Consider the following 23685-nt stretch of genomic DNA (forward strand, 5'->3'; position numbering starts at 1 on the left):
CAGGTCTGGAAGAACTGGCTTCTCCGGAACTCCACAAGCAAGTTATAAACTAAGCTGCTCCCAAGTGCAAAACTGCCTCAGCCCTTTGGTCTGCCCAAGCCTATTGCACGCACCCGCTCTACAAATGCTTTAAGAATTGAGCGGTGTTCACCGTGAGCTCACAGCACACATCTCATGGGATTTTAAACATCAAAATGATGCATGCTTACCAAACACACAAAACTAATAGCCAGATGAGAAGGAAGGCAGGGTGGTATTTGAAACTACAGATACAACTTAGAGAAGCCTACTAAGACAGAGACATTTGAACTTGCAATTTCAAGCTCACTCTGGTTCTCTGCTTCACATGACATCTACTCAAGTTTTCACTTTCCAAAAAAAAAAAAATTGCCATTAAGAAATAAAAGCTCAGCAGAGGAAAAAAGGAGGCCATGGGGAGCTATGCTGAGCCATACCAAGCCTGGAGGCCTCCACTACTACTCTGAAACAAATGTTTTACTCCAGAACTAATAGCAAAGTCCAACACATAGATCTGAAAGTCCCAGAAGCTACCGCCTCCACTACAGTAGCGTATGTAGGCCTTAAATTCAGACTCCACTGTAATAAACACTATTTCAAAAGATAGTAAACTTCTAGATGTATGCTTTCTTCTGGAAAGAAGCCATTTAACAAGTAAAAAAATATTTTACAGAAGTTTGAGACATCATAAGCTATACCAAATTTTTAACATGGAACTACCTGCATAAACCTGGCAATTTTATGTATAGCCTTAAGAACAGTTGTTTCAGTGACAGTGAAGCCATAAACTTGGACCAGTAATATACATAAAATGATCAGGAATGCATGAATTTGCACTGGAAGATTTCCATCTCTTTCCTGGGTCTGAAAAGCACTTAAAAGCAAGATTCTAAACCTGCACCTACAAAAGGTATGTGGATGCCCCAGCCCATAGGATGAAATAAAAGGGGTCTCAAAACTAAGTTTGTCCTCCGAAGTTCTCCCCTCTCCTATACCTTTCTTTCACCTGAGGATCTGGTACGTGAAGTCAGTGAGACTTAATTTAGGCTTAAAGCTATGCTCTCACTATACCATGCTCCCATTTTTACATTAATAAACCCTTGAATTTTAAGATGTGAAAAGGCAGTATTACTTACCATCTAGTAATTCTAGAGTAACTGAAGGATCTACATATTCCCACCAGTGTTTTCCATCAGTTGATACTGGAATCTCCCAGTTGGACCACTTGCAGGCCAAGTGAATGCACACACATGCTATCACTGTAGGCTTGTATTGAAGACAGAATGTAGTAAGGTGAAGACTGTTGCACAAATTTCGTAATGAGGAACCAAAGGAAATCAAACATGTAAAACAGAAAACCCAAACAAATCAACCATTAACGTACAGAATAAGATAACTTGTCAAGCAACAGCAGTTAAACATTAGTTCATGGAACATTTTTCTGATTAAGCTCATAAGATATCTTACTGCCTTAAGAAAACAAAGGGCAGGGCATTTATCTGGTAGAAAAGTTTAATTTGCTTTTGCTTTAAAAAGTGTGACAAACAGTAAATAAATTTACCAGTTATTCTACTGTACTTAAGTACTAAAAAGAAAGAGGTATAATATGGTCAATTAAAATTTTACAGTAAAAAGCACACAGCTGGTTATGCAGTCTCTGAACGAGACAATTAGAAGAAGGTACCCAATAGTTCCACAGAGGCCAAGTGAATTACTTGTGGGCTTAGCCTGCACTTGGCCTGGATCCGTGATACTTGTGAACTCGCCTTCAGCTTCCAGCTGGCAGCAGCACAAAGACATTGGTTCAGTTTCACTGCTTTATCACAGCTTTTCTTAAGAGCTGCTTCAAATACAGAACCTTGCCCATCAGGAACCACCAAGAAATATTTATTTGGAAGAGTTCTCATAACCAGCAGATATTGCTTAAAAACTATCTACACATAATGTAATCCTCTTAAATAAAGCTCGAAGTTGTTTTGCAAGAAGTAAATTGAAGTAATTGCGAAATCGAGACTGAAGTCTGCTCTCAAATTCCATCCTTCTGCAACAGGCTATGTATACACAATCCCCATTTGGAATCCTAGAACTTGGAAATTTATGTAAGTACTTAAGTTTTAAAACTCTATATTAAGATTAAAGAGCTGTTTCTAAAAGGAAGAACATTGGACTACTACTAGTCTATCTGAAAAGAGAAATCAGCTAGTGGAAAAGATCTTAGGCCCACTACAATTTTATAAGTTAAGATTGGATCAATATATTTAAAGTTAAGAGAAAACTGCCATTAACTACAAGTGTAAACTAAAAATAGTTTTGTACTTACCAAGATGCTCGAATTTCTAGGTTAAGTTTAGCTCTTTGTAATCTTTAGCTGCTATTCAGGCTACCAATTTTAGACTTATGCACTCACAATCGAGAAAATGTCATCAGAAAGCACCACTACACTTCTCATTGTGCATTTAACCCCTTTGTGCCATCAGGCCCTTGTACAATACACCGCACTGCAGACAGGAAGGTACCACCACTGTAGATGGCCCAGTCTCCTGTTGCAACAAGGGTAAGACACATGTAGGGGGCCCTGCAGTAAAGGAAGCTATAGTGTGCTACAACAGTGCAACAAAGAGGTTCAGGATAACAACCTGTTGGTAGCCATGAAATAGGATGTCTGTGCCAAATCCTTGCTTGCTGTAAGAAAAGAAAAACGGAGAGATTAAAGATCTGCACTAACCTGTCAGGTTCATTCCAAAATTAGAGCAGTTTTACCTTCTAAAAGCACCACTTGGTATTTCTGCAGAACTGATCTGAATTTAGCTAACTAGCCTTTAAAATAATCTTTTCCGAGATACAGAAGAGGCCACTACATTCAGCAACTGGAGATGGACCAGTCATCCCATTCACTGACCCTCCCCCTGTACAACCCACGGAACAGTTTCCCTTTGCTCATCTACCCCGCAAACGCCTCACACGTGAGCGCGCTCTCCTCTAGGAATACCTGCTTCCCCACCCTCGCTTACAGATGATCCCTGGCATAACCTCGGACTGCAGTAAGGCAGTCAGGACAAGCCAATTCACAGCACAGTGCAAGCTCTGCTCTTGGAGAGGAGCATGGCAGGACAGTTGGAGAACAGCCCTCCCACCACCCAGCACCTGCCCAAAAACAGCCACGTCTCTCTCCCAAAGCCCTACAACGCAGCAAGCTCCCAAGCTAGACAGTAAAAAAATTAAATGAGTTTCCTGTTCCCTCTACTTAAGAGCACCGTACTCATAATGTTTTGTTCCGCATTTGTTAAACCTATGGCAAAGCTTTGATAGGGAATAAACAACTTCATTTCAGTTACAGTCAGGACAAAAAACCACACAGGACTGCAACGTGCCAGAAATGAAAAGCTAACAACTTCGGCTGTTACAGCCATCTAGCGCTGACCCCTACCAGTGAAACCCCAACGCTCCTCACTGAAGTAAGAGAACTTACTGTAACATGCATATAATGGAATAGCTGGGCACAACGGTTTTAACTGAAGATTGAATGCAGCCTTCATTGAATTCTTACTTTGACACTATCACTTGAAATCAGTGCTACCTGCAGAAAGGGTATTGTTGAATTTTATGTCAAAGGGAATATTGTTAAACTTTTATTTTAATAATAATCTTTCCACAAAGTTTGAGAAAGACTGCAATGGCTTTTAAAATATAATTTAAAAAAGCATATTAAATATGTGATTTAACTCGACTTCTAATGATTGCTGAAGAGTATAAATCAGATTTGTCTTTATGCTACACAGCCAGGCAAGTGCCATAATCTGAGAAGAATGTGGAAGTAGCAAGGTAACAGGATCTGTTCCTACACACAAATCCTACTAATCCATAATATCAAAAGAAGAACTGACAATGTGACAGTGTTGTACTATAATATTTAGTTTGCAAACTACAATGGTAATTGCATGCCAGATAACCATGGAGTTCAACCTTTTCCTCTCCCTCCCATCAGAAAAAAAGTAAGGCAGTATTACCAAAAAAGAAAAAGTGAAATGAGACTATCATAACGGTTGGACACGATGATCTTAGAGGTCTTTTCCAACCTGTATGATTCTATGAGAACAAAACAAATGAAAATACAAAAGGGTTGAATAAGACTGAAATTGATGTCTTGCTCTTCATTTTTCATCAAAGTAATGTTTAAAGGATCTTCAATGATTTCTATATTCTGTAAAGTTACAACATGTTTGAATTAAGGGACTGGACCAAGCAGCATCTCTACTCTCACTGAAATGTCCCTTTTGAACAAGGAAGAAAAGCAGATGCCAAAAAACTTCTATTTAACATCAGCTTGAAAGTTGAGTAAATCAAAACACATACCTGGAAGAAAAGAATCACATCTTGAAACACACATTTTAGCCTCAATCAAAAATTAATGTGCTAAATACCTTACCTATACTACAAGCAGTATGATACTGTTTCAACTTATTTACAGCTAAATAATCATCATCGCCAAAACTGGCAAGAAATTTCAGCTCACAGCTAAAGCCTATGGTAACATAAGGCACAATTGAAAACATCCGTCCCAAACTCTTCTCTTATATTTAGGACAGCTTTGGTTTAGTAGAATCCATCACTACAATTAAAGCAAATGAATTTTGGTTCCTATATTTTGATGTGTTATTTCCTTTATAGCAGTGGAAGGTGCGTCCCCAAATTAAAATATCTTGAGGCAGAGGCTAAAACAAGCCAGCACAGCTTCTCTGTTATAACTCACAAGTCGCAGGACTGATGACTATGACGCCAGCCATTAATAATCAGCTTTATATTTTTATCATTCAGGAGTGATTTAAAACACTCACCCTGTCTCACTGCTGCAGAAGCAACCATAAGGCAGGGGATTACTAAAGTAGTAATCAAGATTTTGAAACAGGACTTGCTCTCCGCTACACCTTCCAAAAGGCTACTGTTTCCAAGAAATTCCCAACTGGAAACCAAAATGCTTTTTAATGGGCATAGCCACACAATTCAACTGGTTGCAATTCCAAGATATCTGAGTCTTTTCTTCAACACTAGGTTATCTCGGATCTTGAGATAATCATGAAACATGATTGCCGAGTCACCCTTAGGAGGACGGTAGCCGGCCGTGCCTAGGATCCTGACAACATTTGTAAGCATTCCGCGGAAAGAGGAGGCTGCAGATAAGCCAGTCAACATCAGAAGAGAGAAAATTTGCTGAAGTCCTTCTGGGCAAAAGGAAAAAAGCCACAGGCTCTGAATGGATGTATGCTGGTGGGTGGCTGTTATATCTGGAAAGGGCCAGAGGAGGCCATGGTGTAGGCATTCAGGTCTGAGCAGTCCTGGTGGCTTTACGTTCTTGAAAGTATTTAAACCTTGGAAACAGGCCTGTAAAAGCCTGAGGTGAAAGTTCAGAATGTGAAGGCTGCCTGTAGCAGTGCTGGAGTGCAGCTGGTGTTTAAGATCTTTCCACACCACTTAGTATACTAAGATTTAAATTTTCCTCATCAGAATACCCTCTGAAAAAGCAGATCCATTCAGATCCACCTCCTCTTCTGCTGCCTTGTCTTTCTCAGCCAATTTAACCAATGGCAGCTGTGCACACAGATACTATGGTATGTTTGAAAAATTTGACAGTGCAATTTCCACAAAAGATTAGTAAGGATCATGGGTGTTCAAGATACCTGATAACCTGTAGAGTAGCAAGAACAATCCTAGAAATCCTTGGGATCCAATCTTCAGTTCCAAAAGAAGGTTGTGTACCAACACAGAAAAAGGAGTGACTGAAGACTTCCCAAGAAGGAGATGAGGATACAGATTCCTCCCCTTCAAGTTCCACGCTAGGAACAGACTGATTTTGCACCAGAGCTTAAGAGGACCATGTCATGATTCTATGGTCTCAGCACTAGGGCAGTTTCACTGCTGATCATTCAACTAGCATTCAAGTCAGTAAGGTAGTTTGACACCAGGAACATTTTTTACTGCTGTTTTTTTTTTTTTTCTTTTCTTTTTTCTTTTCTTCTCTCTTCAGTACTGGAGCATCCTTGGAATGGGCACTGAAGCTTGCTGACAGGCCTTCACAGATCCACTGCCTCCAGATTCCTTACAGGACCTGTGGGATCCTAAGGAATGATGGTCCTGTCTCCTCTTCTCAGTCTCTTGACACTGAGGAAGAATGGTGCAGAAAAAAGACTGAGCCTACACCATTTTCCTTGTCTACTATACTGACCAAACTGTAAAGATGGAACAATTTCAAGAACCCATGAATCTTTGAAAACCAAAAGGAATAATTAAGACACCATATATGCCTGAACATCATAAGTCATTATGTACCCATCCAGTCACCCCTTATCTACAATGATCTGTGTTGTCTAATACTATTTTCAGAAAGGCTTTCAATCTTAGAGATGAAGAATTCAACTTTTTCTTTAGTTGTATGTTGAAGCAATTATTTTATTTGCACCAATTCTCACTTACTAGTTCAGCTTCCGCTTCCAGCAATTGATTCTGGTATGCCACTACTATACTAGACAGTCTTCTGACAAAGGACTTTGCTGAATCTTTTGAGCATCATCAACAGAACCCGATTTTTTTATTTATTTTGTTTTTAAAGGGGGTAGCTTACAGATTAATACAGATAACAGTGACAGCATAAAGCACATTACCCTGGATGCAAGACAACAAAAAGGGATATAGAGAATCAGCCTTCCTCTTAGCCACTAAATTAAGTTTAGCCAGCAAAAGTTTGAGGAACCAGGACATCTTCTCACCACACGGCAATTCAGTGCACACATGCTAAGCCAAAACCTTAAGCACACTTGCATACCTCAGCTAACTTTGTTGCCCCTCTTTTGATACTTAAACAGTCAGCCACATTATATTCCTCTCTTCCTTCTCCCCCCAAACATACAGTTGAAGGTTTTAATCATAATAGTCTTGGATAAGTTAATCACCTTTAATAAAAAAGATCTCTTTGCCTTCTGAAATAGTGCTTTTTGTCCAAGACCACACATTACCAGAACTGGATGAAACAACCTTGCATTTCTTTAACTTCTCAGTCAATCCCTTTAGCACTAAAGACTTAACACTGACAAATCTTAGATGTATTTTGAAAGCTTCAGGATTTGATATCTAAGTGTTGCACCTATTAAAACAACACACTGTCCAATAAATAAATGTTAAGAGATAACTAAAATCATACCACTGCTTCTTTGAAGATATATCACTGTGCCCAAAAGCCCATCTCTTTATTCACTCAATACATAAGACTTATGTTCCACGGCAATTATTCTCCACGTGCTTGACTTGCATGCATGACTACAGATTTCATGCTCAATGTTTTTAATTTATGGATTAATTTTTTTTTTTTTTAAATATGAGGTACTTGAGTCTTGTGTTCACAGCCTATACCAACCCTAGGAGGGGCATATGCTGACAAGACTTTCATTTGCGTACACACACATACTAAGGAGCAGACCTACTCCAGTGAGGAGGTTTTCAAGCATCAGATGTATTACATTCACTTTGCACCAGTTCTTGAGGTACATGGATTTTCAGCCCTCACCGGAATCTTCAGATTTCAAGACTTGGTATAATTTTAGAATTCTAAGTATTTTGTTAAACTGTGTTGACATTAAATACTAGCTTTAAAATGTCAAATTTAAAAAATAGCATGTAGCTTCAATGTATGAATTTTGTCAGTAAACAAATGTAGCATACAAAACACACAGGAAAAAGCTGAACTGTCTTAAAGTGGTATCTGCCCTTGACTAAAGGAAATAAAGTTTGTGTGGCAGTATGCCTTTCTTCTTGTAGGCTCGAGTCAAATACACTTGCTAATGTGGAAATCCTGATGCAGCTGCAACACTGCCTGCCACCCCCTCCCCACAGCCCCAAATTCCAAGCAGAAGTGCAGGGGCTCACGCAAAACAGTGAAATATGTGCTCACATTTAGATTGACCAACAGCTAAGAAAATCCAAAGCAAAACCCTACAGAGCTACTGATGCAGACTATTGAGACATTAGGTGCAGTTAGACTTATGCACCGAGTCACAACCAAATCTGGACAGAAAGCAAAGAATCATTATCTTGTAGCAAGAATAGCAATAAAGGCAGATAAGTTACACACAGCACCAGTCATACTCAGAATCAAACTCTGAAGACACTACACCAGTAAGCTACTTTAAAATGAGAAAGGAGAGATACTTTTCCTTCAAAGAACAACTTTAATTCTAGAGTTACTACAAAACAGACCTAGTTAATATGATTAAGTGGCACCTAAGTTTCCTATATTTTATAGAGGAAAAACACCCCAAAATTTTGAAACACTTAACTTCGCATTTTTCAGTGCAACAACAGCTAATGACTAAAGACTAACAACCAAGTTCTAATAATTTCCAAACACTTTTTAAATTAAGAACATAATTAAAGTGAAAAGCTTATTTTAGGTGCTTTTACAACCAATTCCTAACTTTTTCATCCTTCATCTTATGAGAGGATTTTTTTCTTTTTTTTAAAGCTCCAAAGGAAACCAATTTAAGAATTAAACAAGGTGTGCCAAAATTCAACAAAAAATATTACAGAACGAAACAGGTTTCTAGCTAGAGTTACATTAATGAGCTGCATACAAGTTAGAGGATACGATTGTTTAATAAAAGGTAGGGGTTTTGTGCTACCATCCAAAACAAGTAAGTACACCCTGCTCCTGAACAAGAATTAGTCACATCTTGAAGTATTTGCATGTGATAGCAGACTGCTATGCACTTTTTATCCCTCAGTTCATTACCTAAAAAGATTTGCTAGGCAGAAAGCTAGCATTAGCCATCAACCGATATGCAGACTAAACTAAACTTGGTAAAACTACTTCAGAGTGAAAACAATCAACCCAGAATCATACTAAGTAGTTGGTTATTCAGTTTTCAACTAACTGTGCTTCCGTCATTTAAGAAAACATGGAATAGACATTATTAAAATCAAAACTAATAATTAGCTTTAAACAAACGCTTTCGATAACACAGTTGGTGAAGATCATATTAGACAAATAACATCACCTTCAAATTTTATTAGAAAGGTAAAAAAGGACTTACAGAAGCGGTTAAAAGTCACTGACCTCTCACTAATTGCGTACATTTCACAACATCTGTGTGCGGATGTTCAATGGTAATCTCAAAACCTGAAGAGTTAAGAATACGTTTTAGAACCATACATTTCCATCTGTTAACAAAAAAACAAACCCATTTCCTTTCCCCACAGACCTAAAATACTTGCTAAACCTTTGCACTGAAGATCAAGTAACACTATTTAACTGCCTTTTATTCTGCACCTTTTCATACTTTTGAATGCTAGATGGTATAGCCAGTCCAAGATCAATTAGTAGAACATTCCTTCAGTAATCCTAAGTCCTAAAAATATATATACTTGGGAAGTTACTCTATTTTTAAAGTTGAACATATCTGAACAGTTTCTAATACATTAATAAGTCAGTAAAAGCTGTATTACAGACACGCTGAAATAGACGTGTGTGCACACGCACTTTATTCATTAATTTCTAACTATGTTGCATCTATGAAATTACAAATTAAGTTAATTTGTAGGTCAGTGACTTAAGAAACCTTTGTTTATGACAAGGTTAGCTTTTTTTTTAAACAATATATTCAAAGTGATATTTAAGAATATCTGAGCAAGTCAGTGTTCTCAGGCCTGCCAGCTGTAATTGTCTCTATTTATGTTACTTTACAGTCAGAAGAGTTTCTTATCAGAACATTCCATTTCAAATTTTGGAATCACCTGAATCCATTAAACGGTTTCACTACGACTTGTGATGTTCAGAGGTAGTAATCCTGCTCAATTACATAATGTTCTTCTATTGAAAGGCAAAATGGGGAAGAGCACTTTGTATAAAGCTCTTCCTAATTGCTTCAGAACACATACACAGCTAACCTAATATAACATGTTACCTTACATGAAGAAGTATCAACGTAGTTACTACTTCAGAGTAAAATCTATTTGGAAGGGTACACATTTCTACCCCATCAAACTGTCAGAAACACGTATTTCGCAAGTATAGATACACCTTTTTTCCTCCAAAGTGAACACAACAGAACTAATATGAGACTAAATTCACAGGTCAGAAGTTGTATTCAGAAATAGTAAAATTCTAGGATACAAATAGCCATCAAAAATCCAGTTACTTGGATCCCATTGCTTCTCCGTGGTAAGCTGGCTGCACAGGAGGTATTTAGAAAGACATACCTAAAGTTTGAAGCATTATTGTTTCAAGTATAACCAGCTCTTGGGCTTGCTGAAGGTATGCCTGAAACAAACAAGCAAACAGGTTAAGATGTAGCTATCTGTAGTCTCGAAATTTTAATCATACACTTCCTATTTGAATACTGGTACTAGCAACACAAGTTAAGATCACTACCCAAGCCAGTTAGAACTGACAACTCTGAACAGTTCACTGTGGTAATACTTTCTTCTACCAGTATAAGCGTTATACCAGCCTAACCATCTTTCACAGCAAGATTTACTTAGTCTGGTTCTCATATCATCTATTCCAGCAAAGCACTTCTGGGAGAAGGTGGGGGATGCTATAAGAATTACAAAGGCTTGCCAGTGCAAATCAACTCAAATATCTCTAGGCAGGTAATCCATTTTACAAGTACTTTAAAACACAGCTGGAGATACTCAGTTGGTCTGTGTTAAGCTAGCTTAAGCTTGTGGGCTCAAACACATATATTTATATATACCTCCGCATGTCATTCCAAGAACTGGGAGCATAGCAAAGGTGCTCAAATAGTTTTATACGTCAGCTGCGGTCCAGCAGGGTATAACTAGATCAGCCTGACCTTCAAGCTGAACAACTCTGGTGCATTTTCACCATGCTTCCTTGTATGTTTGGTTTCAGGAAGACTCATCTCAGGAAAGAAAATGTGAACTATAAAGTAAGTGGAACCTGTACAAACTTTGGCAAATGAAAGGAAGACAAATGTATAGCAGAGGCAGCAGCTGACAACTGTATCGCATCCTTTAAAACAGAATATAGACAACAGTGCACTGTAAGCCTCTGGTTGAGGAAAACAGAGTGTCCTGAACTCCTCTCTACGCAAACTGTGTAACTTATGGAACCACACATGGAACCTCTTATTTAACATCTAGTCTTCTGCTATACATGTAGAAGTCTTAAAAATAATGCAAGTTCAAGATGGAACAATCTCTTCAAGTTTCATAACACAAATATTTGAGTCTTTAGTAAGTTATATTAAGTAATACAAAAGACTTAGATGGTGTAAAACCAAAAGTTTAAAAGTTTTTTCTAGTTTGCAGACAGCAATAATCCAGTCAAGACAATGTAAGAGATCATTAGATGAAGTGTCATCTGATTATCTTTAAAACCATGACTTCCACCTACATCACTCTTTGTATCCAGTTGCGGCTCTTGATGATGAAGACAGGCATGTGCTACTTTAATAACATGTTCGAGTTTCCGTGGCTGTTCTTCCACTTTTGCAGCCAAAAACAATGCCGTAGGAGATATTATCTGAAGAAGAAAAACATATATGTATTCCTTAACTTTTTACAAGTAGGACTTCAATTTTTATGGAGCGTCTAAACTGGTAATTAGAAAAGGTTTAAGAAGTTGGATTTGGTTGGAGGTTTTTTTTGTGGTGTTTTTGGTTTTTTTTTTTTCTGTTTTTTTTTTTAAACAGTTCTGAAATCATGCAAGGCAACAAAAATAGTCATGTTTTATTTTACAACTGATGTAATCCACTCAGCAGCATAGGGAAAGAGTAACATAAATGCATTTGTGAGTAAGATGTCTGAGGTCAAACTAATTCTAGTTCAACATAAAAAGAATAGATTTGGTCCAGAAGATTTAGTCACACTAGAACAAGCTGTTTCAGTTAAATATACTTCGTGAGAAAGTTCATCCAATTTCTCGCACAGTAGTGAGTGAGCCATTACACCATCTTTTCAGTAAAAGTCAAAACAGCCGATCACAAGTCCTGCTAGCATTCGATTCTCCTAAAAAGCGAGAAACTTTGCAGAGAACTTTAAGGAAAAAGCTTGTTATATAAACATAGGTTGTATACGTAAAAGCTTACTCTTAGAAACTTTACTATATACCCAGCAGTGTCTGGTGAATAAAGCACAAGGATTCACAAAACAGCAGTTACATCACATGTTAGTGAAGACTACAAATTACGTTTAAAGATGAAAATTTTTATAAAACTCTAGGTGTGATAAGCTAGCAACAAAGCACCCACTCGCAGTTCAGTACCACCTAGGAGTTAGCTATGAAGTAGAGTTTCAATGCCTAGTTATCAGCTAGAATGACAGATGTATCTACATACACAACATGGCTAAGCACGAATGACTTAGAAAAATCAGGGTCCACTTTGTATGCAATGTTGGCCATGTCAAACATGAATTAAAATAACAGCAGAAATCTTCATGTTGACATAAGCAGATTAAATTGGTTAAAATTAAGCCAGTATAAAACATTTATTCAGAGACTGAAATAGCTGCTTGTTGAGTGTTTAGTTAATGCATGGTGCAAGCAGTGCAGGTATTGGATTTCTCATTCAATGTCCAAGTAGAAATAGACTAAATGAACCGAATGGCAGCCATAGTTCCCTCTAAAGTGAGGAGGTTTTTTGGTCAGCACATAGCCCTTTGTTATGCCAAAATAAAACATATCTGGTGTGAAAATTCACAATACAGTAAAAACTGCAACAAACTAATTAGAATCAAACTTCTAAGTGATTACCCATTACATTTCAGGAGCTTTCAAATGTAGTGAGGGAGTACTTTTTGCCTCCTTAAATCACTTTGAAATGTCCACTTGGATCTTAAGTAAAACTTGTAAGTTGCCAGACTTGAGGAATACTGACACCTTGCGAAGGTGATACGCTTTGATGCATAGAAATGTGCCATGAATAAATCTACTATTCTAAAAAAAACCCAAACCACCCAAAACAAGTCACAGGGAGCAAATTCTTCCACAACGGAGACAGAAGAACTGCTTTCTTTTTAAGAAGCTTGTAACTTAAGCCTTGCAAATAAATGAAATAAGAACCTGAAGTCAGATGTTGCCAAACAAGGCCATATTAACACTGCCATTTAAGACTACTGATGATTTTTGAGAAGTTCCTATCCACATTGCTTGAAGTAATGATTTGAAATTCTGGAAGAAATTCCCTTTCCTAGGAACATACTACTTGAAATATGTCTCACTTAAGCTGGGAGATAAACTTTTAAACACTAAATGTGATGGAAAGACTTTCTGGACTTCAGAAAGCTAGAGTATCAATCGCTTCGAAGTGCCAGAAGATGCAGAAGATGTACAGTAGCACACATATGTATAACCCAACACACACGTGCCATATAAAGATATTTTACAGAGCAGACAAACTGTGCTCCAGCCCAGTAATGCAAGAACCAAGGCAAATCTCTCTCATTTACAGTCATTTCATCCATATAAGCCCAGTGTGCTTCAGTGATTTAGGGCAGGCATAACTGAGGAAGGTGTCTGAGACTAGCACCTTCTACACCAGGGCCAGCCTAAGAGGAAGGATTACATTCTCAGACATAATCCTGAGCTTCTGGGAAAAGCCAGATTAGCAGACAGGGCCAGGAAGCCAGAGAAACATGAATGACTGAGAGAAGAAAGGAAATTGGGAATGTTTAAGAATCGGAGTTATGAACAAACAAGTTTGACCACAAGACATTGGACAGAAACAAGGAGATATTAATGAGGACACCAGAGAGACTAGAACTGGTTCAATTTTTTTTTTTTTTTTACTCAGGAAAAAGGATACAATGAGGTTGACCATCATGGACTGAAATCTAAGACTCAACATAGTGAAGTCACTGAGGAAGGGAAGTTAAGTCATGAAGTGTATAGAATCAGAAATAGAATGGATGATGGGAAGAAGCTTTAATAGAAAATAAATAGAAGATCCTTTCCATCCCCCCAGGATCACACAACTTCCCTTTTTTTTTTAATTTAAAACAAACCAAACAGATATTCAGTCAGTAACCTATAGCAATGCCTTACTGCTGGGCTGAAGAATAAAAGCCACTGCACTGTGAGCAATGAGCTGTTGCTCCCTCCTGTTCTACCCTTCTCTCTAGCCTTACCATCCCCTCCAAGCATCACACACTTATCCCCAAGTACCTGCATTCAGATACCTCAGAGTTTTTCTAGCTTTGTGTACAAGTTTAATTCAAACATATCCTAACACAAGCTCTCTTTCTACATAGTTTGTGGGCAGAATTACACATACAGGGAATTTTCAGTTTACCTTTCTGAAAAATCAACTTCCAGCAATTACCATGACTGAAAATATTTACATTTCACAGAGACATTCATCGAACCAAGTCATCAATAACTGCACGATTAAATCATCAGCAAATTCTCACTCACTCTTACTCTATGTCTGACTGCACTGAAGTTTTACTTCATCCCCAAAAAGTACCTTCTTCATTAGGCTGACTTCAGGATATCTTCTAATTTACTGAACCGGATCGGTTCTGGCCAAGAAGTCTCTGCACAATTCCTGATCTCCAAGACCTTACATAAAACGCAGTTCTGGAGGCTGATTTAAGTCAAACTGATTAACTTGCATTTAACTCTGGTTCATCAGAAAGCTATGTACACCCCAATTATCTATTTCCTTAAAAAAGAAGTGTTGGCTTCTGGCCAAGGAATTTCAGGTCTTTGTCTGTCTAGGACTAGGGTTCTCATTCCCAGATTAGAGTAGGTCAGTATTTTTGTCTCCCTTGGTATTTATTCAGGAAAATAGACATCCTAATAAAATTTCAGACTTGGCATGCATAGTCTTCAGTGAAGATGAAACACCCCACTAAGTGTATAACTGGCAAAGTTACTCAAACACTTTCATTAATTTCCAATTCTCAAAGACGGCACAAAAAGCAAAGTAGAACAAAAAAGTAAAATTAAAGACAGACTTGACAAAGCTGTAAGCTTCCTATATATAAACATCTTCATTTGACATAAAACAAACAAAATAATTTAAAGAGGTTATATACCATGCACCCAAAATATTCTTTAAGACTCTGAGAAATATCTTCAGAAGAACACACGTGATTTATGAAATTAAATCCCATTTTTGTACTATCTGAGAATCTCAGAAACCAAGTCCCACTGAAAAAGAAAAACCACAACATAAAGAGCCTTATTATAACAGTCCAAGAGCATTATACAGCAAGTTTTATTGCTAAATGTGGTACAAGTCCTTTTTCACTTAAAGAGTACAAGACATAATGTAAAAAAAGCCTTGCGATGATGAAGGAATTCGGAATAATCTCAGAATACATGTGCAGCATGCATGTAGTTTTCTGAGAACTCCCTCTCCCTTTTAATGCCAATATTCGTAGGTTTTTAGACTTGATACAAATTAAGACATTTGCTTAAGACATTAAGTGGTTCCAGTCTATGATAGAGGGTTTTCAAGTGCAAACACAAAGAGTTGCAAGTTGTTTTGGTTTGTTGTTGGTTTTTTTTTTTTTTTTTTAATTACAACCAAGAGCTCACATTGCATAAAACCGGCAAATATATTAAATTGCAAGATTAAAAACAGAACTGAAGTGCCCAAAACAGCCCTGCTAAAGCTTGGTGCATATTATGAAAGTTTTAAGAACTTTGCAAAACTGCAGAGTCAACTGTTTAATTTGGACAGGGCACAAGAGACAGGAAGGGAATACAGGGGGATGGGAAACAAAAAAAAAAACCCTCCACACAGCTCACTTACCTTGTACTTCAGGGAAAAAATTCCTCCTGCAGCCTTCTTTAGGCAGTTTACTAAGTTCCACTGCATGTCACACAAAAAAACCCTTGACATCATCAAGTATATTTTCAACTGGTTGTTTGGTATTCCACGTGGCATTTCTATGGATTATATTTAAAAATACAGCTACCATTTGGATGCCTTACCTCTCATTTCCAGCATACCAAGGATTTTTCCCCCTTGTCTGTTCTTCAAATCACAGTGTACTGAAGAATAAGCCTCTAAAAGAGGTATTTGCTATATAATAATATCAAACATACTAAGTACTACACAAACAGTATTTCCAGAAGAATTTTAATTTTCAAGATATTTTAAACCATAACAGTCAGGCTAGTATTTCCTATAAAAAGCCAGCAAGCTCCCTCCCCACCCCCAATACTAGCACTGGCTAACTTTATACTCAGCAAACCAAAGTTACTATGCCCTGGTCAATAGTAATGTAGAAAGAGTAATTTGTACTACTGCTGAGGAGATTCATAGTAGTTCCTGAAATGTCATTTGCATGGCTAGGAAACTTTAGCAGTCAGGGCATCTAGTTCTGCTCACCAGAATTGGTAAAGCAAGCTCCCACCCTATTGCTGGGGCACAGCAACCTTGCGAAGTCTTAACCTGCTTTGACTGCAACATCAAAACCTCAATATATTCTTCTTTGCACCTAGATGTATGTACTTCATACATAATCCATACCAATTCAAAAGTGACTTGCTAGCCGGCAGTAACTTTACAAAAATAGGGATATTTGGTCATTAGAGCAGTAAATGTTATACATTCAAAATGAACGAAGATTACATTAGCTGGTATGTGCCACCCCTGTGGCTCTACAGATTGAAGATACTGTTGGGAAATCTGTTCCTTATTCACAGTTGATGCAAAATCCTGAAAGCCTGTAAAATGGTTTAGCAGTAACTTACATTGAAGAAAACAAACAAAAACAAAGAATTAGGACAACAGCTATTCAGTAAATGAGCTTCCACAAGACCTGTTTATTAACAAATAAGTGCATGTGACATATGTAAGACATACATGTGTATTTGTATAACCCAGCAATTATACATGATGATAAATATGCAAGTGTTTATTAACTTGACTAAAAACATTAACCTACCAATAAAGCAAGAAAACAAAGGCTATGTTTTTTCAGCTGGAGATCATAAGGCATTCTGACTAATGGCCATCTAATTTTCTAGCCCCAGCTTTCAGATTCCTTCTTGCCATGGATAAACATCACTACATGCCCACAACAAAGAAATATTAGAGATATACTCCATATACTGTAGAAAATTTTAGTTAGGTCTTAGTTTCAAGACTGCCAGTACCTTACCATTTAATTTCTAAGGGTTAGTTTCTTCTTGCAGTGGATAAATATCGTTACATTTTTTAGCTTGCCAAGTACTCTGGAGATTTGATATTAAGTATTTATTACAGTCCTCAGCTTTTGCTTTTTCTACAGAGAACCTGCCAGATGGTTTGGGAGCATTTTAAAAGCGACTCACATTCACTTTGAGACCACCCCCTTTACCCTATAGGAAAACAAGTAAGAAAATGCATTTGCCCATCAGTACACACACAATGCTACCTGCCTTACACTCATTAAGAACTACAGAAAGTAATTCAATGGGAATCAATACTAGTGAGTGCTAACTTGCAGTGCACTTGTCTTTAACTTTTATTTGAATACTATTACCTGAGAATTAATTTCCCCTTCCTATAGTACTTGCAGTTTCCATGGCATTCAGCCTTTACATAGCTTACTTGTGAATTTTAAGATTCATAAATATAATTTAAGGTGTAGTTTTCATAACAAGGGCACTATATATCCAAACACTACTGTGCTTCCAGTTCCAAGTGACCAGCATTTTCCAGTGTCGGGTGAAAACCCAAACACAGCAACTAAAGCTTCTTGCTACCTAAATCTATCCTAGATTACCAGATGACAGTACAAACAGTAATCTAGCAGGCGATGTATATAACACAAGCCCCGGCTACAGCAGCTCTACACAGAGTGACCTCTCCACTCCAAGCACCTCTGCCTCGTTTATCAAGTCCGCAAACCACCCACGGTCACAGAAAACTTTGGATGCCTCACCAGCTCCTCTTCCACTGGCTGCAGGTTACTGCTACATGGGCAAGTACGCGTAAGGGAGAAAGACGGAACAACTGTTTTACTGCCTTCACACTTTAAAAGGACGTATTCCACCAAAAAGCTCGCTGGAACTTGATTCTCATGTGTGCTATTCTTGCTCTAAAACTAGAAAACTGTTTTAGGAAAGTACATGTTGACTTGTATGTATATCCATTCAATACATAGCTCTCTATCACTACATAAACAAAACCTACATTATATATCTTTTCCTGTTAAAAGAGTTTCAGGCTTATGCACGCTTAGCTCAGGTTGTACTTAAACACTTAAGCTTTTATTACATAAGGACCTGTAACTCTGCAGTTTTGGTAACAAGCTTGCTGCAAGTTTGAATTTACCTCAGATTTTGCACAAAAACAATTAAATGCACTTCTGAAATGCACCTACAAACTAATATGTATTTCTTGCCGAATAAACACCAAATAAGATGTCAGCCAACAATGATAAACAAATTCATGCCAGACAAAAGAGTTGGCTAACACTGTAACGCACCCAAATTTCTTGGGCAAGATTCTTTGCAAGATTCTACGCTTTGGTAGACCAAGGTCTGCTCTGGCCTAAACCATCTGTCACAGTTTCAATCTGTTTATTTTATCATGAAAAGCCAAGATCTGAGAAAACTCATCATTCCAATTAGTGATAAACCACCACCATTAACTGTTCTTGCAAAGCTGGCATAAAATACTGATGCAAAGTACTTTTTGTTTTTTTAAACACAAAAACACCTAGAATATTACTGTTTTTCTAACTATTGCATGCAATACTGGACATAAAAAAGGATTCAAATTTTCAGGTTGGGATCTCCAGTTCCATATCTGTTAGAAAAATCACTCAATTACAGAAAGTATTTTCACAGAAGAATTCAGTTCTTCATAATTTATTCTGTATTCAGATTCAGCATACTTGGTTGAAACAAGAGAGCCAGCATTTTCTCATCAGATTTAAAGATTTTCCTTGTCTAATATGACTTATCATCAAGCTGCTTAAGACTAGACTAGTTAAATGAATTTACACTGTTTTTTAAGAATGGATACATAATCCATATGGATACACACATAGCCATATCATAATTGTCAGCATGCTAGCACTACCACTGACTTCATTAAGAAAAACGTGTGTTCCTACACATCAGCCTTTCAAACTACAGCACATACGCACTAGCCAGATTCGAAACATCTAAATGCCTTCTTCACACATCTGAAATGTGTTTGCTGATGGTGCCCATTTTTTTATTTCGATGGCAGAAGATAAAATCTATTTGCCACTAGTTAAAATAATTCAAAGTTGAAAAGAAATATCATTATTGCTTCTAAACCACTGGTAAGAAGCTAAAATTCCTATAAACAGACCAAACTTTGCAATCCAGCAAAGGAATATAACACTTGCCAGTCAGACTGCCAAAATTATGGGCATATTATTACCGCATATAAAATCATACTTACATTTCGATTAAATTTTGTGAAGGAATGATGCATATAAAACCTGTGCATGTAAACAATTGCAGTATTTATCGTAAGCTGAGATCTGGAAGATCAAATTAAGGAAACGCTACATTTTAAGAAAATTGTTTACAAGAACTGAAAGCGATGCGCTTTCTACATCAATCATTGCTTTCAACATACTGTCTTCAGCTGAAAATGAATTAAGGACGTGACGCTTCACAACTTAACTAATATTAACACATACTTAACCAATATTAACACGTATCTTTCCCATCTGCTTCGCAGACAATGTGGAGATCCCTATACCAGACTAACCACATCTCACCCATTGAATGGAAACTCCTCAATGGGCAACGTACACTGGAATACTGTCTCAAGTGCTTTTGTTTTGTTCTAATCCAACTATTTCACCAGCGGATTGGAGGTTTTAGTCTTACTCTGATATGTTGTTTTAAGATCACATTAAAGAATGGCTAACGAGGAGATGCCCGTTTCAAGGAAAACGAGTCTGCAAGCAACTAGGACCTACTTTAGAAGTGCCTGAGCCCGCCGCTGCCGGTACAAACGCGGCCAAAAGGCCAGGTCGGAGACCCGAGGCGCCCCCACATCCAGCCCGAGCGCCCGCGACCCGTGCCTCTCTCGCACGCCGACAAAGGACGCGAAGCGGGGGCTTCGCGAGGCTCCTCCTCCCATTCCGTGCCTCAAGGCCACAGCTCCATCCCAGGAAAGCGCCGTTCACCGCCTGCCCAAGGAGCGGGAAGAGTCCCGGGGAGGGCTCCCTCACGGGGGGTGAAGGCGCTCCCGCCGCCCCGTCACAGCCGGCCCAGGCGGCGGGTAACGGCGCCGCCCGCCCCGGCCCCGCGTCTCCCTCAGCCCGGCCCGAGGCCCCCTGCCGCCCAGCCCCGCCACCCCACAGGCCCCGCTCGGATACACGTTGACGCGCTGGCCCATCTCTTGAATGAGGTTGGCCGCCTGCTGCCGGTACGAGAGCTCCTTGTCGGCCTCCACGCCGCAGCGCCGCGAGGGCGTGTTCTCCAGCTGCTCGCGGCTGAAGAACCAGCGCGACGCCGTCGAGGAGCCGCCGCCGCCGCCGCCGCCCCGCGCCGAGGAGCCCGCGCCTGAGCCCGCTGCCGCCATGACACTTCCTCCCCCTCCCTCCGCGGCCCCGCCCGCCGGCGGCAGCGCCGCGCCCGGCCCCTCCCCCGCGCCCTCCATGGCGACTCTCGCGAGAACTGGCGGCCCGGCGCCCGGCCGGCCTCCCGCCTATGCGCTCTGAACCATAGAGTCTCGCGGCAGCGCAGCAAGAGCGGCCGCGGGGGAGGGGAGGGTCACGTGGCCTGCAGGGCGGCAGCGGGCGGCCATGGCTGCCACGGCACGTGACGTGAGAAGTAACGACTGCACCGGCCCCTAAAGGGGCACTGGAAAGCGGAAGTGGCGGCCCGCGGCCCCTCTTCATTGGCTGGCCGCCGGCGCTGATTGGCTGCGGCGCGGCGGGCCGGTGATGTGGCGTGGATAAGCCCTTCCGTCGCGCGCAGGGAGGCGGCCGTTGGGGCGCCCGGAAGCCTGATTGCGTGAGGCGGCTCTCGCGGCGTCCCCTCAGAGGGGCGGGCTCCTGCCTGGGCTGGTTTTGGGAAAGGGAGAAGCCGTCAGAAGCGCCGTACTTCGGAAAACGGCGGGCACACCGTGGGCTTTTTCAGCTGCGAGGAGAGATTCCCTCCGAGTGCCGGCTTACGGCTGTCCTGTGACCGGCAGAGCCGCAGCGCGGGGAGGTGCGGGTGCGCAGCCGCTCGCTTTCCCACGCTTGTCTCGATCCGGGTTGCCTGTGGCAATCTGGTAATTTAGTAGTAATAAAGGAGCAGCTTGGTTTAGAGCCATTAAATGTTTGCGTGTTTTTCTGAAAGATTAAAACGCAGTCTCTCCTCGGAAGAAGAAGCGGCCGGCAGGTCACGGTTTTGTGTCTCTGTCCCAGGTCTCTGTAGCGGTTTCTTCCAGAATCGGGACAGGTGCGGGGAGCAGCTCCAGCCGTCCTGTTTCGGTTGTAGTCTTGTCTTGGACTGTTGGCGTTCAGTTGAGAAGATGGATGGGTTGAGACAAATAGCATCTTACCTCTCTCAAAACTTCCTTGTTTCAGTAAAGACTCACAGATTGCTTCAGCTACTTCAAGTGATCCCATTTCTTGCCTCATGCACAGCGCGCAGCAGCACGAACAAGGGGGCAGAAGCTGTTGTATGCAGATGGGAGTGTGCAGCCAGGGCAGGAGAGGATAACTTTAACTTAAGGAGCTTTGATGGGAAAGAGTTACGTCTCCTGAAGATGCAGGCTATGATGTGTCATCTAGTTCTGAAATTGGCTAATGGTTCTTAGGATTTAGCACCCCCTTCTTCCTTAAAACTGAGTGAATCTGAATCTCGCAGGATGAATGCCACTGGTTACATGACATCCATCAACTTGTAGGCTTTCAGTGAAGATTTAAGCTCTACTCCCAAAAGAGTGAGCCTTAAATATTACCTGCAGGGGATCGCAATGGAGTCAGGATGACAAGCTAGAGCCAGGCCTGTGGAGCTTGGCTGTGAGGGGGCCTCGCATCACCCAGGTGCTGTGTACTACCTAGAAAGCGTGACCCTCGGCTGCTTTTCTGATTCTTGATTTGAAACAAGTTGTATGTGGGCAGCAGAATAAAAGAACATCTGTTTTAAGGGCTAAAATACTTGGAAATGCTAATTGATTGTTGTGTTGGAAAGAGTAAAGAACTGGGAATAGACGTGGAGAGAAGGTGGAAAGGTCTTGAATATATTTGAAGTCACTCATTCGGCAAGAAAAACGTCAAGATTGTGAGAGGTACGCTGTGCCTCTAATTCTTTTCCTGGTACTGGTACTAGCAAACACCTAGGCAAAGCATTCCTTTCTTCCATGGCAGGAACACTTAAGAATCGCACAGCGATTCCTGCATCTCGAGTGTATGGTGTATATGATAATCACACCTATATAAGCAATAGGTAACTTCTACAGGTAGTATTTCTCAGGAATTTGGTGCCAAAGAGGCAGAATTAAAGCTGTCCAGTGATACCTTGTGTCCTTCCAGGTTAATAGCTCCAGCAAGTCAATCATTCTCCAATACATAGAGAAGATGCATATGCTGACATTGTATCGAACAGGAACTTGTCCAAAGCTCCCCCATGTTACACTTCAGCTACCTTTAAGAATTAAGATCACTTTCTAAACTCTTTGCCCATTCCTATTTCACCCTCAAATAATAACATGCTACAAAACGTTACTATCATTAAGCCTCAAACTCATTCCCAGGTGAACCCAGGTGCCCAAGTAGTGACACAGTGTACATATGGTAAAGTGCTGGAATGAAACATCCTAATTTCTTACTGCTTTGGGGTAAAGAAATGCAGCCTTCTGTCTTCCCTTCAGGAAAATACATAGCCCTCCTAAGCTTCCGTACATCTCAAGCACAGTCTATTCAGCAACTCCATTTAAATCTGTTTTAACACCTGCTATAACGCAGCTTGCAGATTGTTCTCACGGGGTACTCTGTATTCAGTTACTGATTTTCGGCTGTAGCTTGAGATTCAGGGTTCAAAGGGTACAAAAAGGTACTTATCTTTATTTAAAGTTCTGATCATCATGGATCAAAATGAGAGCTCCAAGCATTCTTCTTGTGTTTAGCATATGCCATTAGCCCTCTACAGCGCTTTTGTTCAGCTAAAATTATGTTACAACTAGTTCTTTTACAACTTCAGTGCAAATTTTGTACAAGCAGCTGTAAGTTTCCAACTGGACCCACTAAGGAAATATACAGATGTATAATCCAGCACAGACAGACATGAATTACTTGCCTGATCTTCCCAAATGTAAATCATCTTTAAGATTTTGCACGTGCAGAGGAAATTGCTACAAAGGCTTCCGTTGTAATTAGAAGCTGATCTTTGCCTTCATATTTTTGTGCCTTTAACAATCTTAAAGTGCAATGTTTTACCTCATTGTTTAAATCATTGTGTAAAACTCGTGGAGTTTGGGTGTTCAACTTACATTTTTTATTCCTTCAGTAATTGGTGAAAGAATATTAATGTTCTCGTCTGACTGTAATTAGAATTTTACATTAGCTTTGTTAATGGAAAAAAAGGAAGATGTAGGGAAGATTATATATATCCCTGTCTTAAAAATCTTAACACATCGAGAATAAGTAGAATATCATTAAATAATGACAGTGCATAATGAATATGATTTATGCAGGGTATGCACATTAATTAATTTCCATGCAGAGTGCTGCAAT

At 39.8% G+C, this 23685-nt stretch overlaps 1 protein-coding gene across 14 annotated transcripts in view; it reads right to left on the reverse strand.

Annotated features, from left to right (window-relative positions):
• The window catches only part of CCNT2 (cyclin T2), a 26133-nt gene extending 5568 nt beyond the window's left edge, over window positions 1-20565 (reverse strand). The window contains exons 1-7 of one of the 14 annotated variants that reach the window (XM_075152748.1): window positions 20335-20565; window positions 19404-19485; window positions 11420-11548; window positions 10261-10321; window positions 9119-9181; window positions 2655-2700; window positions 1155-1318 (exon numbers count right to left, since the gene is read on the reverse strand). In XM_075152748.1, the coding sequence (XP_075008849.1) occupies window positions 1155-1318; window positions 2655-2700; window positions 9119-9181; window positions 10261-10321; window positions 11420-11548; window positions 19404-19485; window positions 20335-20540 (751 nt within the window). In that variant the 5' untranslated portion in view covers window positions 20541-20565. Of the gene's footprint in view, window positions 1-1154; window positions 1319-2338; window positions 2701-3487; window positions 3596-4853; window positions 8961-9118; window positions 9182-10260; window positions 10322-11419; window positions 11549-15063; window positions 18762-19403; window positions 19486-19932; window positions 20268-20334 lie in introns of those variants that run through there. The other 13 variants (XM_075152752.1, XM_075152753.1, XM_075152751.1 and 10 more) reach the window with 13 other exon arrangements.
• Between the last annotated feature and the right edge of the window lie 3120 nt (window positions 20566-23685).

The sequence above is a fragment of the Calonectris borealis genome, chromosome 6 (assembly GCF_964195595.1).
Source record: "Calonectris borealis chromosome 6, bCalBor7.hap1.2, whole genome shotgun sequence".
NCBI lineage: Eukaryota > Metazoa > Chordata > Aves > Procellariiformes > Procellariidae > Calonectris > Calonectris borealis.